The 17,707-nt window shown below is 40.2% G+C and overlaps 1 protein-coding gene across 9 annotated transcripts in view; it reads right to left on the reverse strand.

Annotated features, from left to right (window-relative positions):
• Window positions 1–17,707, reverse strand: part of PELI1 (pellino E3 ubiquitin protein ligase 1) — a 46,127-nt gene that overhangs the window by 9,547 nt on the left and 18,873 nt on the right. Inside the window, exons 1-2 of one of the 9 annotated variants that reach the window (XM_065059248.1) lie at window positions 8,862–15,243; window positions 7,560–7,689 (exon numbers count right to left, since the gene is read on the reverse strand). The exons of 2 other annotated variants lie outside the window; for them this stretch is intronic. In XM_065059248.1, the coding sequence (XP_064915320.1) occupies window positions 7,560–7,689; window positions 8,862–9,299 (568 nt within the window). In that variant the 5' untranslated portion in view covers window positions 9,300–15,243. Of the gene's footprint in view, window positions 1–7,517; window positions 7,690–8,861; window positions 15,244–15,268; window positions 15,363–17,707 lie in introns of those variants that run through there. 6 more of the 9 variants (XM_065059247.1, XM_065059251.1, XM_065059249.1 and 3 more) reach the window with 6 other exon arrangements.

The following is a 17,707-nucleotide window of genomic DNA, read 5'->3' on the forward strand; positions in this document are numbered from 1 at the left end:
CACACTAGTACTTCTTTACAGCTTCTCATTACTAATATTTCCAGGCACCACTGACCTACCCAGCCCATCCCTGACCTTCCTATAGACTCTATAGTATAGAGAAAGCCTACCCAACAGAGCAATTGCTCAATAAAGAATAAAGCTGATGCTAGCCTCTTTGAGGTTTTTTTTTAAAACAGAAGACATCTTACTGTCCTACAGAAACAAGAACATCCCTTTGATTCATCCAAGTAAGTTTTCATACCAACTCAAAAAGCTATAAAGCTTTTTTAGTACTGATGGTTAATATTCTACCTTCTGTTCAAATACACATTTTGGCCCACATAACATTTCTCGTATCCTGTCATCAGCTTTGATCACGAATACAATGCCGTATCTCCATTTTCTTCTACCTCAACTAGACCGTAGATATTAGCAGAAAAGACACCCAATGCAGGTTTTATCTACCCCATCTTCTGTCCTAACAGGAAAAAGGAAGCAGCAGCACTTGACATCCTGCTCACATTCATTCAGAAGATGACGCAAAGATCCTTTACCAATACGATCTCTACCTACCCTCTCCCAGTCATCTTTGCTCCTTCACAGAGAAGCTTGGCCTTCAACATCTCTTCTAAATCTACCAGTTTCTTATTCAGCATGGATACATTGATCCCCACACCTCACAGCCCTCTCTGAAAATTTAGCATGTAAGAGAGCGTGAAGAAGTGTACTGTCCCATGTATCTGGGAGGGCTTCACACAAATACGTGCAAAGACATCTTACTGTCCTACACACTTTGGCTGTGATGCCTGCAGAACACAACCAGGAGACTAAATCAAAACCTTTCCTTTCTTCTTTCATTTCTCATTATTTTCCAAAACTTTCCTCCTTTGCTCTCAAATCTGAATACTGTGGATTTCATAGTGCTTGAAATTAGAAGTTAACTGAAGACTCTCTGTGGTTAACACATGTGTAACATTATCACAAGGGTATCCTAATCCATTGCTAGATGTGTGAGCTCACTGTAATAAACGTGATGTGCACAACACTACTGCAAAGTGTCTGCGTCCCATCTACACGATGGTTACACCAATATATTTCTGTTGCATAGGAACCAGTGTGCATTTTCACTGGCCAGCTCTCTGTGTTCATGCTGTACTGTATCCATAATTTATCTGGTGCAGAAAGTGCCTTATACTGATCCAAGGATCCCCATCTGTTGCACAGGAACAGCACCAGCATCACAGGAGAGAGTAAAGCAGTGCAGTTTGCTCCAAAGCATTTCTAGATTGCTGACCCATCTGTAGCAGTACATTGAATGGGATGGCGAGGGCATTTACTGTTGTAGGTGGGACCCAAGATTTTGCCTTAAGAATTCTAAAAGGAAGAATTTAAAGCAAATTTATATGAAAATGTGACCTAAAACTCCTATCACGCCAACAGTCAAAACATATTAACGCAGAGATTATCCCATTTGATAAATGGAGTCTCACAGCATTAGCTGTGTTCACAATTTTCATATTTGCTATGGTCATCCATCCTTTCACCTTTGCTAAGGTCTTCCTCACCTCCTGGCATCACAACCCCCTTGGAATTCCACACCAGCAATTCTCTGAAACCTCGTACTTTAGGACACTCCGCAGGGGTGGTTTACGGACATTAATAGTACACTATCTAGCTCTTGGTGTTTAACAGTGTTTGGTTCTCCAGCTATATTTCCTTTCTGAAGTACTTCTATATAAGTGATTATAAATCTTAAGCATTTATCTGTATATAGATACATGGTTATAAATATACTTATTATGAAGTATTTCTACTATCAACTTAGGTATTTCTTTTTTATGTTAAAACTTCTTGCATCATAGTTGCTTACATATTGTCTTTTAAAACAGCTAATTTTTTTCTCCTCCCCAAATGATTAACCTATTTTCTACTTGAATATTGATCTCCTCAGCAGTCTCTCCCCTGCACTTCAGCCTTCTCCACATACTACTAATTTCATCTTGGCCACTGCATTTCACATGCAATGCTTCAGATTTCTTTGCTACAATACATAATGATTGTCCTTTGACTTGACGTTTAACAACTCAGAAGAAACACTGCTATGAAATCTGTAGCACCACCCATTAGGATATAGCACAGGGCTAGTAAATACCATGACAGGGTAAAAAAAGATTTGAATAGTATCCACCCAACACTATGGTCTTTGAAAAAGAGCCTATCCATTCACTTAGAGAAGGTGGGAAGGCAGGCATTAAAAATAACCTTAACTTTTGCCATTAGTACAAGAAAAGGTTTGGCATAACTTCTCTGTTTCACCCAAGTGAACAATTTCATGGAAAGCTAAAAAGTTCCATCTCCCAATCAGTCAGCTTCTGAGTCTCATTAACTACACATGAGCAGTTAAAGACGACCCTACTTTAAAGAATCGCAGATACAGGTGGTCAGTCACCTGCTCTTGAAAGATAATTGAGCAGAAACCATGAAAGGGGCCAACAGTTCCAAGTGACAGACTTCAGCAATGGAAGATGTTAACTAAAAAAAAAAAATCTTAATACATGGAAAAGTGTCCAACATCTAAAACTCATCTCCCCCTCAAAACATTCTTTTTTGTTTCACATTTAAATCCAGCAAAGCTTATTTTGGGACCAGTACACGTGACAGAAACCTACTTCTTATTTGACTTAAGGAAGGTTTGAGAGTTAGAAATCTGTAACTATCACTAGTGGAACAACTTGCTTGTACATATTCAGAAACATGTCTTGAATATTTGAACTTCTTTTTAACTACATCTCAGAACCTCTATTAGCTGCACACACCACTTTGACAAGTGCTACCACCACCCAGCTAACTTCAACTCAAGCACATGCAAAATTCATTGCCCCTACAAAAAAATAATCAGCACAACCTACACCCTGCTTCTCACACAGTATGATCTGCCTGATGCACTGTACCCAAAAGAAAGACTCATTTCCTTCCCAGAAGTAACAAAGATTAATCATATTCTTCCAGTGAGGTCCCTAAGACTAGTCCAAGTGAAATTTCATGTCTGCAAATAAAACTCAGGTGTTGTCCCACTGAAGATAAATCTAACAGGCCATGGGCTAACATCTCCAGTCCTGAAACAGAACAGGCTAACAGATCATTTGAAGCTTGATAAAGCATTTAAGAACTTAAGGGAGGGAATGCTCTTGAGCTGAGAGGGAGGACCAACTAATTTATATAGTGGGCCTTCTCTCGTAATATACCTGACCAGCTTTTATTTCTAGAACACTACAGGAGACTTCTTGAACATGTTAGGAAAGTTTAATTAAACGTGTTAAAAGACAACTTAGCCCTGTAGCACCAGTATACAACTAAGAAACTGACTGCTTAAAAAAATATGTGCAAGTTAGCTTTTTGCCATGGCCATTAATTTTGCAACAGCACCGCTGGCCACTGGTGGAACAGGCTCCCTCCCCATGAGGGAGCAGGCTCTGAACAACAGACTGTTCTGAGCTCCTCCAAGATCCTTCAACACTGATGTTAAGGTGTTAATTAAGAGATCCCACCAACCCCATCCAACATTCTTCCAAAATCATAGACGTGATAGTGGCAAACTCTTCATGTCAAGATCTCTGCATCTGCTACAGAGACTAAAACTTGAGAACTCCCACCTGTGTGCAGTCATGTATTATAGAATGAAAAAGATTTTGTGAGTAAAGCAGCTTGCACACAGAGGAAATAGGCTCAGAACAGCATTCTTTGATTGGGTAAGAGGTGAGCACAACTGTTTGCAGTTAGCCCCTGGAAAATGGAACAGGAATATGGAATAGGAAGAACTCACAAAAAAGTAATACATTTTTATTCTTAACACTGGTTTCTCCAGAGCTGGGAGAAAACTCACAGGAGGTAACTTGCACAATACTTGCTTGTGCAACTGTTTTGAGGGACTGGAAAGAGATAACATCTAAACTGAAAAAGTATGGAAATCCTGTTTTGTGCAAGCTTTCTTGTTCAATATTCACTTGAGCCACAGAAAGCCAAGATTGATATGGCAGAAAACAAGCCACAGCCTTCTGATTACATTCAAGCAGAAAGAAAAGCCGTATTGCATGGTACTCTCTCCTGTCACATTCAAACACGAGTCTCCAAATCTGGAGGCAGACTATTCCCCGGGAAGACCTAGCAAACCATGCCTCAGAGTAAATGAAGAGTTTAAGACCCATTTTTAGTGGGGGACCTAGAGATACAATGCATTTTGGTTGGTTTTGAACTATCAGCTTTAGCTCATCAGCCATCCTCAATCATTCAGCTGCCTTTCCTCATCATGAGACTACAAACATGATTAGTCTTTGGTAGCTTCTACAGAAAGTCTCCAGATCTTCTTTGCACTAAGGCACAGCATTTTGTGGTTAAGTTTGCTATTTAGGAGACCAAGAACAGCAGTATCTTAATGGTTAAAATGGGGCGGGGGAGGGGAGAACATAAATTCAATGAGCCCAAGCAGAGATTCATTAAACAGTCGGCCGTGAGCTAAAAATACTAGAATAAAAGTCTCTTTGTAATAAATTACCATCATTTTCTAAACACAGAGCCAGCATTATAGGCTGCTAGCAACTGTAGCTAGTGCCAGACTAGCCCTTTTCTAAAATACTGCATAAATAACTCCACTTTCACAGTATAAAAAGAAGTCCTCTGTCAATGAGTATATTAAAATAAAAATACACTGATTCAGATGCAAAAATTGGACATTTTTCCATTTTTATATTATTACCTCTTTATGTTCTATATCTACATGTTCTAGGGTTTGGATTTTTTTTTAATTATAGAAATAAAGCTCAAGACAACTTGCCTACTGACATTTTTATACAATTTGCTACTTGTAGTCCCTCCATCTACTACCCTTGCAATTCTCATACCCAGCTCTTGCCTCAGCAATTCTGTGTTAAATCAGAGGGATACAGACAAAATATAATCTCTCTCTTCTCACAGGTATGCAGTGACAGGACAAGAAGCAACAAACAAGCTTCAACACAGAAAATCCTGATTAGTTATAAGGGAAAAAGTAATCCAGGGAGGCTGTGGGATCTCTATTGTTTGAAATATTCAAACCTCAACTGCACATGATCCTGACCAACTTGATCTAAAGCTGTCCAGTCCCACTTTGAGCTGGGAAACTGGACCAGACAACCTGGACCAGCCCAAATTATTCTAGGAGTAGAATTCATTTCAGGAAGCCTGGAGTGATTTTTTTCAACCAACTAAAATATGCACCTTAGGTGCACTTCTGATCAGTCAGGCAAATTCTGAGGAAGTCCATTACAAAAAAAGCCCAAAATTTTATCCTTGCCCTCCCAAGGTTTGCGTGTTACTGTACAGAAATTTATTTTGATGTAAAATTCCGTATTGCTCTTCAAACAAAGAATTCACATCAAATGGCACAGTTACCTGACTAAAGACACAAGCAGGACCCAAGTTTGCCAACATCCATTGCCACATTTAAGCCCCTCAATACTCCTATCGATTTCTACTAGGTAGTCTTGTGGCTGCAAGATCAGAAACTCAACTCCTCTGAATGCATGCACAGCATTTCAGCGCTGCATATTCTCTTCTATGGATACATCTCATCCCGTGTAAGGCAAAAATCATGGCTTCCAGATTTAAAGGACCAGAACACCTAAGTTAAAGTCACTGTGAAACACAAAGGGTCTACATGGAGTCCTAGTCTCTCAAGATCAACGTATTTGCAAGCACGGAAGAGGCAATAAGTAATGACAGAGAAGTAAAAACAAAATAAAACAAACAAAACCCCCAAAACCCAAATTGATTCATCCCCAGCAGACTGCTTTCTTGCTTGATTACAAAGTTTCCATGAAGTCCAGGTTGCCAGATTTCAGAAACATGATGGATGTTACTGCTGATCTACACTGGTGTTAGCAACGAGGAATCAGTTTCATCACTGCTTATGAAAGCTGAGACAAAGATTGGGAAATCACTTTCTCCTACATGATGGTTAAGTCATCATTGGAAAGTTATTCTACTTTAACTGTTTTTCCTAGCAATCTTTTGGAAGCTTTTATTAAAATAGTTTTACTGAAGCGATCACCTGGGTAGAGGAACATGCAGAAGAGTATGTGTTTATCAGCCGGAGTTTTCACACTTCTCCCAGTTTCCAGTTAAAAACAAACTCACATTGCCTTCACACACATACCTGGAACTTTAAGTTCAGCAGGTTCTATATTCCGCTTTCAAGATCAGCCAGATTGTGTCTACAGCTTGTGTCCTTCACTACAGATGCACAGGAAAGGTGTAGTAATGCAGCTGTGATGTATTTAGATTGCATTGTCATTTTACATCAGTAGCCCTACTTTACCTAAGGAAAGATAATATTTTCCTTTCTAGGAAAGGAAGTTTCTCAGCACTAAAAAAAAAAGCCTTGGGAGTGGGACAAATCAGCTCAGCCTTTTGCATGGCTTATTCTTTCCTTAGTCTATACTGTTTGCATTTTCTTTTATAAACTCTGAATAAGCTTAGTCATCCACTATACACATAAGTGTTTTCTGATATGAAAGTACTGAAAATATGACAAGGCCAAGCTCTGAAATGAGTGAACAGTCTCTCCTGCATAGGACACTACACACAAAACAACGCAAGCTATCGACTGCTATGCCTTGACAACATCTGCAAAATCTCAAACAGAATGAAAACACGTTTTTACCACAGACATCTGGCACTAGTAGGCTAGTCAACCTGAAAACGAGTCATGCAAGAATCATAGCACAAAAAAGCCCCAAACAAACAACCAAAAATAAGGCACGTCGCCTGTCAACACTTTCAAGGTGGCAGCATTAACCTGAAACACAAGCACAAACCTACTGCTTTGCACCAGGACTACAGTTAACATTTTCCAGTCTAAGAAACAGCAGTTTTAGTCGGGTTGGCATCCAGTGTCCTGCTTCAAGTTTGTTTCAGTCTCAGAAGCAAGCCTGAGCAGTTCTCAGCAGTTTCAGGGAAGCTGGGAAGAGAGTAGTGAGGACAAGCATCCTTGTTCAATTAACAAGGCAAGTGTTTCACAGAACAAGACTTCTATTATAGGCACCTATATGGAAGTCTGTACTTTATGACACCATTGGAAAATGGCATTCCTGTTCCAAAGATGAAAAAAGCCATCTAAGCACAGGGGCCCAATTTCAATTGACCTCTGCTAACTTCTGTTATTCTGAACTGCTGTTGACTGGATGAGAATGTGGCTGGGCATATTCAACCTGGAAGAGTTATGTAACAGCTAACAGTCCACGCTGACAGATAGACTAAAACAAATTCTGAAAATATTCTCCTGAAAAAAAAAAAAAATCCAGCATTTTTTCAGTTACAAAAAGTAACAGCTGATCCTCCCCTGAGGAAACCATGATAGCCTCCTACAGGTTACAAATGATGTAATTCAGGCTGCGTGTGGGAAGCTGAAAACATTTGTCTTTTAGCACAAGGTGTCTATTTTAAAGCTGTCACCGCAATATTATCTATAACCTTAATTAGCTGAGAAAAAAATTCTTCACCAGTTAAACTGCTGTATGTACACGCGGTCTGCAGCCCCTTACCACCCACGTCCTCCACGCCAGCTTTCGGATGTACCAGTGACGAAACACGAGGCCAAGCTCCTCTGCTGAGTGCCCCTGCAGCATGGGGGACAAACGCTACGGGCGGAACTTGCTCCATCAGCTGAGCGACCTGCGGAAGTTATTCACACGAGCTACTTCAGAAGATTAACTTTGCAGCTTTCTACATGAGCTTTTGGCTGTTACAAGAAACTCTGTATGTTTTGTTAAAAAGGGACAGTTCTGATTTTATACTCAGATCATCAAATGAAGATTATTTATATGACCTGTAATGTATGAAGCCATAAAACAATATGGCAGAGGCATTCTGATCGAACAACGTTACGTGTTATCACTGCTTATTTGTATCTTCAGAGTCCCTTGCAAAAGTATAAGCATGAAAACAAAAAAATTTACAATAAGGATGCTACATGGCAAAAGTATGGTTCTGACAGACGACTTTGTAGTCAGAAGCCTTTGAAATTATCCTCTTTACTGCCTTCAGACAAATTGCAGAGCACTACCTTAAAAATAAGCAGTCCAACTTTCATTGCAAGTTGGTGACAGAAGCACAACTCCCATGTACAAACTAAGAGTTTATACCAAAACAGAAGCATTTTATTTTTAAAAGGGCTGTTACACAGATCGATAGAGCTTTTTATGCTTTAATGACTGAGCTGAGAGAAATCTACTGTGTGATGCACCTGAACTAGAATACACAGCTGACAGCCCCATGCTTGCAGAAAACCACAACGACTTCTTGTTCTACAGATCTGAACGTTGCCATTTTGCTTTTTTATGAGCCTCTGACTTCCTGAGGAGGCAGTTTATGTACAAAATATCAGCTAAATAGGTGTTTGTATTACACTAAAGCCTTTTCACATAGGACACTATACCATCTTGCAAAAATAAGAGTTGCAATTACATTTAAAAACCTTTTTTTGTTCGTTTCAACAACACAAATCTCTAGCAGCTCCATAAGAAATTCTTCTTGGTATGATTTTGTTAGATAGTGTGGACAGTTTCAAGGCATCTTTGCTCTGCACTGTGAAAATGAGATGCAACTGATGCTTCTTGCAAACAAGCAGAAATTATTATACTATGCACTTTGAATGTGTCTTCCTATTTTGGATGGAAGGGCAGCCCACAGACACAATGCCTGATCTCGGATTTCCTTTCAACCACATCACTGAACTACCTTTCAACTTCTCACTGAAAAACACTGCAACTGAGGAGGTTTTTAGAAGAGATACTGAAAACAATACAACACTAGAAGGGAACAGCAATGGCATGCAGAGCACTTACCAGTATCTTTTGTCCTTTGAATATTTCTGCACAGCAGAGGAAAAAAAAAAGGTGCAACACTTTGATCTTGTTTAAAACCAGCTGAAATCCACCAACTCCTTTAAACCCCCAGCAACTGCCAGACTGAGTGCCTCTGCTCAGTGTGCTTTTACTTAAGCCGTGGGTAGCGCCTTCTGACTGAAGAGGGGCTGGCTCTGCCTTGCGTAAGCGAGATAAACACCACCGCGCCTCACACCATTGGCTGGAGCCAGAGCCTGCATCCCGCTTACCGCCCCATAAATTCATCCCTCTCTGGCCCCAAAAAGGGAAAAAGGAAGCAGAGGGTGTGTTGAGAATGATCCTGCAGCCCAATTCCCTGGCAGCTCTGTGGATGAGGTTCTCTGAGAAACACCCATCTATTTCCTTCTCTGCTTCTCTTACATAACTGTACCCCTGCATGCTATACCTTTTTTTTTTTTCCTTTTTTAATCATCACTTAATAGCCCAGCTTACTTCCCTAGCCTCCCGCACAAAAAATGACTTCTTAATACAATGAGAATTAAACCAGCAGAAACTCTTCAGGCATTGTCATCCTTGTTTTCACTAGGGCTATAGAACTGGACACATGACACACCTGCAGACAACACCTGTGTGCACTGGACTTCCATGGCCAGTGATGCTGTAACAGCTCATTCCTGTAGGAGGCACGTTCAGGAAGGCAAATCTGCACGTGTCAGACCAGGTTCTGAGCTCATTTCTTATTCCACTAACACTGAAATCACTGCTTCAAGCCAGTGGGTGGGATCATTTAAATGTCTGAGCCATAAAACGGTGACTTCCAAGTTACCACCTCTTCAAATTGATCATGCAAATGCTCTGAGGCTGCTACAAGCATTGCACGATGTAGTAGTTAAACCTTTACATCAAGGTTTACATCACAGTTGTAGTGGGACAAGATGAAACGTATGGTTACCCTGAGGCTGGCATCCGACATTTCTAAGTTCTACAGGTGACTATTGCTCCTATCTCTGCTGCTCCTTCCTTGGCTTGCCACCTCAATATCACAAGCACAACTTTGTGGACTGGTTTCCCCCGTCTATCCACATTTTCAGAAGCTGGTTTACTTGCTCAAACGTTTTTCAGCTGGATCTGTGTTCAGCTCATGGTACAGCTGTGCAGTTGCACCAGCAGAACCAAAGGTGTGAGGGGAAGAGAAGTTGCATTACACAGCAGCACTCTAAAGCAAAGCACTGTCAAATGACATTTTCGTTCAAAATGCCATGACACAGCGTAATTTGCAGCTCCACAGAAGTCAGCTTCACTGCTGAATGCACGCCCCTTTTCTCTGTCCTTGACCTGTACTCCACAGCCAGCCTACCCTTAGGTAATACTGTAATGCTGTCCTGTTACAGGATCTTGTCACCTACCTGAAAAACTCAACTGCAGAACCTCTTGCCATAAGGTACTTTGGATAATAAAACATACGTAGGCTCAAAGACATTTCCCCCCGCCGGCCCCCTGAGTTTACTAAGCACAAAGATACTACTTTGCTACACAGGTGTGACTGGGCCACAACTGCTGAACACTGAGAAGTACTTGGAGAAATACTGATGTGCATGTCCTTCCTTGTTCCTACTCTTCTGGCTAAGAAAAATGACATGCTACTGAATACTGATCTGAAATGGCACAGTCCATCTGAAATGGAACGGGGCTTAGGGAAAAATATAAACCACAACACACAAACCCCAAATATTTTAACCCAAATTATTTTGCTTGTTTGTGAGTTTATTCTGTAAACTTGCTATACCAATGGCAAGTGAGGGGATAAGAACCTTTTGAACCAATCTCATCAGTAAATCCAGAGGCTCATCAAGCCACATCTTGAGGTTAGAGTTGAGCCCTCCTCCGTGTCAAAGTATCAACACCCTGACTCTACTGGCACATGAACCTAGCTTTTCCACTGGAAACTTGAAAAACCTTAAAATTACACATTTGCTGTGGTGGAAGTGTCACCTCATTCCACCTCCCCCATCACCTTATTAGAACATCCCTGTCCTAGCCTATACAAGGTGGGCAGCTTTCATATTTTTTTTTTTAATCAGGACTAAGTTATTTTTCTTCTGTTTAAAACCAAAACCAACCAAAAGCACCCACTATCAGGACTGTATTAGTATCACTTAACACACAGATATGGTAAAAAGAGTACAAAAGGTGTTCTGTATTCAGGTATTTAACTGTAGTGATAAATTATATTGGCATGAGTACTTTGAGGTTGTGTTAGTTTCCTCAGAAAAGCTGTAACACTTAAGTTGTACTGTTTCAAAGCTGTTCATTCTGAAAATCAGAACTTAAGAAGACTAACTTGCTTCTAGAGCTCCTTTATTTTCCCATTTTACAGATGCCACTTTTCAGAGATCAGGTTAATAATCTTGTGGATGACTTTATGCTGCAGGCACATAGAAGTTACAGAGCGAGCAACTACAGATGAATATGCCTTCTAGTGCTCAAGCCAGCCTCCTGCAGATAACAATCCTTATCTCTACATCCCACCTGCCTTCGTATTAGTGACTCAGGGGATTCTGGAGGGCAGACTTCTGCTCTCAGGCAAATACACCATAGTGCTCTTTTCATAGCTAATTGTGCCCAACCTTGAAGCAGTTTTTTTGGGGCATTTATTTTGCCCCTAGGCACACTACTCTGTCTGCCTCTGAACATCTACCCTACAGAGTTTGAACCACTTTGTTTCCCTGCCCACTTTCACTAACTACCAGGTTCTACTCCTCTCTCTTCCTGTGTCAAAACTGTCTCTCACTTTTATTAAAAGGAGGGCTCAATGATTTCCCATCCACACAAGAAGCATGCACTGCCTTGAGGACTGGAAGCAAATGCCTCAAGCGTGCTGTTGCTAGGCAAGCTATCTGATTTTTCCTGGAGCAGAGATGCTGCCGACCATGCCAGAGTAAAACAATAAAATCTGTAGCCCAAGATATCACTGCTAATTTCATGAAGTGACGCTTAACTGCAGGGGAGGTTCTTTCCCTAAAGTTGTTAGAGGAATAAAGGGCTGTATCGTCATGTTCTTCTATCTGACTCATGAGCAGATGCTGTACAGTTTGATATAATTACGTGATTTCACATGACATTCAAAATGAGCTTTGAAGAGAAATGTATTTCTAGCTCTACCAGTTAAAAAAGACAGCCTTGCAGATATGGGCAAAGGGTAACACTATGTGCCCTGGCATGCACACACCCAAGAAGCCTGAACGGCAAACTCCTCAAACTAGACTTCCCCTCATCAGTGTATTACTGATAGATTTTAAGACTGACATTTTAAACAAGTCTCTGATAATTTTATTTAACAAAACAGGCAGGGAATGGAGTAAAAAAAACCCACACAGGATAAATGCTTGAAATTGCCACACACAGAATACAGAGAAAAGGAGACTGAAAGAAACAGTGAGAAAAGAGAGTAAAAACCATGGAAGAATATTATCTGTAATGGTCCTAAGGGGAAGTATACTTGTACACCAATACTGGAGGCTGAATATGCACTTATACACCACTTACAACTCTGTTTTCCACAAAGTCAGTGGTTGAACTCCAATCAAAGCCAATGATACACAACCCCCTCAAATATTTAATGCACTGGGAAGTGTGAACACTGTCAGGGGGTTCCCAGAACTCTAACCCCAGGTACAAAGCAGAAGAATAAAGAAGGGAAGATTACTGACTTGCCAGCCCCATTAATCTTTCACTGTGTTATGTCACATGTAATCTCTGTGCAAGGAGTTCCCATGTTATATAGTTAAAAAAATCATACTACAGTGTTTTAAGAAGATTGGGGGGCGAGGGGGGTGAAGCAGCCAGAAGCCAAGAACATACTAAATAGAGTATACAATAGAAATTTTAATCAAATAATCTGCAGGAAGAGGAGGAGGGAAGGAAATGACCTAATCCCCTGTGCTACTGCATGGTGCCTTTTTGCAAGCAGCAAGAAAATCCTTGTAAGGGCCAAGCAAACAAAGGTCCATTGTTATGGCTCCAGCTTTCAGAGAAGAACATTTTGCTGCATCTCAAATTGCTGCAACATGAAGGGTAGACAGTACTTTATGAACTTTTCCACACTGACCACTTCTGGAAAGGGTGGGAGAGGCTAATTAGATTTGCAGGACAGCTGAGTAAAAGATCTAAGTAGAATCTCAAGTCCTTAATGCACAACAAATACTCCTTCAAAGAGATTTGCCAACTTGAAAATGTCTGTCATCCAACAACCATGGTGATCCTTAGGCAACAGTGGAGCAACTCATCGCTGAAGCTGCAGTAGCCTAGTTACAGAGAGGCAACAAATCATTGCACTGCAGAGAGGCACCTCCCACTACACAAGTCATCCTGTGCCATCAGAAAAACCTAATGAGCTCTTCTTACCAAGTCCTATTTCACTCTTATATCATTGTGTGCCTGCTCCTCAGCTACAACTCAGCATATCCCACTCTGCAGACTGAAAAACCAAGTGGCCCTCTGTCACGAGGGTGATCTCCGCTTTAGTAGGCAACACATGGCTTTTAGCATTGTACCAATTCAGTACTTTCAACTGGGAGAGACTCTGTCAAAAGTGCATGCAAGATTTTCAATCCTTGGACTGAGAACATATTTCTATGAGCTGAAGGAATCCCAGGCAGGAATAAAGAAATACCTACAGACAGCAGGGCTACTGACTCTCAGGAGAGCCAGTCAAGAGTTACCCCTAGGTCTAATTCTAAGTTGATTCTAGAGGGTGCAATACGATCTGAAGCATAAATCCCAAAGTTAATTCCAAAGGTCTCCAATGACATTAACAATCTGAGTCCAAAGGGCCTTTAAATTTAGGTTTCCTTCAAATAAGGCACCTCTGTTGGAGGTTTTCTCCCTTCACACTTCACTTTAGTCATTCACCAGAATCTGAGTGCTGCTTCTGTGTTTCCAAGAGGCTAAGTTAAGTCCTTTCCTCCTAAGGGATTTCACAGAATCACAGGATAATTCAGGAGGTCATTAGCGTAGCCTTCTGCTCAAAGCAGAAGTTGGTTTCCCAGATATTGAGCTATTACTGCCAGAGACTGGGAGCTGTAAGTACGAAATTGCCTCTCGAGATGTGCATTCCCTCCGGAAATAGGAAAGGTGTACCGATTGCTGAAGAACTGCAGATGACAAGCAGTCTTTCAGACCAGTCTGGAGCTTCTTGTTTGTTCACAGCCTTCCTATGACTGTTAGATTCAACATTTACTTAAAATAAAACAACTGGCAAAAATTACTGCAGAGAGCTTGCTGTAGCCACACCAAAGATTGTTTGGGCAGATGAAACACTTGAAAGGGTGAGACCCACATATCCTGTGTTTTACAACAGCTTTGCAGGAGAAATGTGTCCCAATAAGCAATTCAGCACTGACACTATAAAACTATTCACAGAAACTGTTGCCCAAATAGGACATTTGGGAACCAAGCTGCTCTTAAGATGGTCCTTCACCTGGCTTCTCAAGAATGGCCTGAAGCATCAGACATGCTGGATTCCTAAAAATCCAAGACTGAATGGATGATAGGTCAGGGCATCATTCTGAAGAAAACACATTCATTTCCCAAAAGGTAAAACTGGTGTAAGCCATCTGCTAAGTCAGAAACATGCAGATGTAGCTGCACCAGGCTTCTTTCCAAAACAGTAAACTTGAGTTACCCAGGCACCTGGAAACACTTTTTTTAAGTTTTCTAGGAACATTTCTGGATCTTGAAAACTCTGCAAGCCAAATACTATATCTGCAAGTCCAATTAACCTAGGCAATACACAAACATTTGCTCAAATAACTTTGTAGTTGTAGTTCCGTATTATTTGAATTCAGATTCACTGAGCTTCAGATATTATTGTTTCCTCTAAATGAAGGGAGGCCCAATTTAAATTCATTTCCAAGATGTAGTTTTCCTGCTTGCAAAACTTTTAAGGTACCTTCTAGCAGAACTAGCTGAACCTGCATTACCTGCAAGTTTTCATTCCCACAAAGCTAAATCATCTGACCAGGGACTTCTTCAGAGAAAGTTAAGACAGACGGTCGCTAGAAGTAGTAACACATTTTTACCTTACTTTTAGCATTGAAAAACATTTCACATAGACTAGCAAAAAGGACAGAAAAAGTATTCAGTTAGAGAAACTCAGCTATAACTCACTGGCTACCCACACTCACATTCTAGGGGAGAAACAATCTTAAGAAGGACAATGTTTAAAAAGCTATTCAGTACAGTTTCTATTCAACTCCCACATCACACAAATGGATATGTTAAAATAAGGCAAGTACCTTTTCACTCGGAGAGGTCATGAAGCTCAAAAGTAAAATTCATCCAATAGAGTTTCCCTCTGCTTTATCCTAAATTCCTGACCACACTGTTATTACACTCTTGATACTCACATTTTCAGCTGTAGTTCATCAGCAATTCCAGTAAAAAAACTGCTGGATAACCTCCACAGCGCTCTCCTCACCTCTGCATGTGAATATCCCAAGTCTGCAGTTCATACACAAATACTTGGTAAGTCACTGCTAACAAATGTACAATCTTACTGTATTCTTCTTCCTCCTAACTTCAAACTTTGGAGAGTCTTTATATAAGGTGCAAAACCTGGCCCTTTCTAAACATATCACCTCCAGCATTTACATATAAAAGCATATGACCTACATACCTCTGGATAGCTGTCAGAAGTTTTGTGTACTCTCTGCAAGCCAAATGTCAGGTTTTTACAGTAGCCTGGTAGGATACATTACAGCCCTACACATAATGGCTGGGTTTGGTACCTCAGTTTCCTATATTTCTGACATTCAAGCATGTATTTTTATGACTATTTTAAACAGTGTTGAATGAACTCAGGTACAGAACAAAGGTTACTTTATACAAAAACCCAAGAGAACAATAATTGATTACTTTGCACATGCAATAGGTTTCTAATAGAGGTATATTGAACTATCTCAAAATATATTAAAAGCTGTCTCTTAATGAGTAAAGTTATACATAAACACAAACTAACCTTTTGCACACCTAAGTTTCCAAGCTGACTGCCTTCAACAGCCAGCAGTTCAAACAGGACAAAGTTCAAATATCTCTTCCACCTCCTCATCACTTACGTGTTCCTAGTTTGTTACCATTCAGGAAAAAAAAAATCCCATGCTATTCAATGATATCTTTCTTTCCTTTATAATCCCATGGGCAATGCATAATTTAGCATATCTACAGAGGAACAATACTTCCTACCCTTCTAATCCAATTTGGATAAGAGGTTTGCTGCTTAGAAGAATAAACAGGCAGCTGCACTTTTTCTCTACCTACATGGGGGCACTAACACATAACAACAGAAAGGTCGTCCTCAAAAAGTAGCCAGTGTTAGGGATGCCATGCCTCAATTTTATTCCTTGGTTGAGTCAGGAATCCAGCTTCTTTACAGGTATAAGGAGAGACCTGGTAGGTACTCTTGGCTCTTGTCACATCCCACATTTGGCATCATTGCGCCAAATATATTCTCACAGACAGAATACCCCAACCATGGAGATGAAGCTGTCCTACTTCTATAGAGACTCACAGCACTTTTGTTTGACCAGATGGCCCAGTTTTCACTAAGAGCTAAAAAAATTGTTATGTTTAACATTTGACTTACAGCTGCAAGTTTTCAAAGTGTCACTAGTTTCAAGTTTTCAATTTGCTATGTATAAAGAAAAATGTTACTTTCAAATAAGTGAAGGTATCTAGCTGAATACGGCAACTTTTAAAAGTTCACAGAGTCTTCAGTTAGAGCCAGAACTCTGACAGAAAAAGTATTTTCAAGCACGTGGGTCATACAAGAGAGATTTTTGAAAAACAACAACGGCTGTTTTTGTACCAAGGCAGTGGCATTTTTGTTTTGTTTTGTTTTTAAAATAACAGTGCTCCCCAGAATCTGTATGGCTTTTTGTCCTCTCAGACTATGTCACTGAGGAAAGAAAAATCAGAACAAAATCTCACATATGAAGAGAAAAGTAATTTTAAATTGGCAGAGTACGGGGATAATGATGGTCACTGGTGGCAGAGAACGTGCACCTATTGCGAGACAGCATTAACACGTTCAGCTGGTAGTTTCATAGAATGCCCTTGTTTTTTCAATGATGTTAAGTCATAAAACTAACTCTAATGAAATTAAATTAGCAAGACAGCAATTTGACTCTTTAGTAATTCCACCAGTGAGGAAAGTGTTCCTGATTATTAAAAAAAAAAAAAAGAAAAAAAAAAAAAAAAGAAAGTTCTTCCTTGATGCACCAAACACAACAGAAATCTGTCTGAATGCAAACCTTCAAGATTTGGTCCTAAAACTGAAAATTGGAGAAACAAGTTCAGTGTATTTCTCACCATTTAATGCAAGTTTACATCTTTTTCCCATAATGTTCTCCAGCAAAACAGCTCAATAATTTCTTCTGAAAAAACACATAAAACTGTATCCTAGCTAGGACTCTGGTGCTCACATTTCAAAGTTACCTGAAGAAGCCTGAAAACCAAGTGTAGTTGAACAGCTACAGCTTGGGCTAGATTTGAATTAGCACACGCATGAAAGAAAATCTACATCTCTTCCATTTCAGGCATTTCTCTGACATGCAAAGATATATGCAGAAGTATCTTACACCTGAAAACTCACTTCTAGCTATTACCTTGGCTTTGCACTTTGTACCTGTATGCACTGAGAGGCAGGCTTTAAGTAGTAAAGAATTACTCATTTTCTCTCATAGAAAAATGTTTCCATTCAGGAAATAAACAACTGTTGGGCAAACATACCAAGAAGAGCATATACCTACAAAAGTCACAGTTTTGACAGCACCACAACTGAGTAATTT

The sequence above is a fragment of the Columba livia genome, chromosome 3 (genome assembly GCF_036013475.1).
Source record: "Columba livia isolate bColLiv1 breed racing homer chromosome 3, bColLiv1.pat.W.v2, whole genome shotgun sequence".
NCBI classification, from domain to species: domain Eukaryota; kingdom Metazoa; phylum Chordata; class Aves; order Columbiformes; family Columbidae; genus Columba; species Columba livia.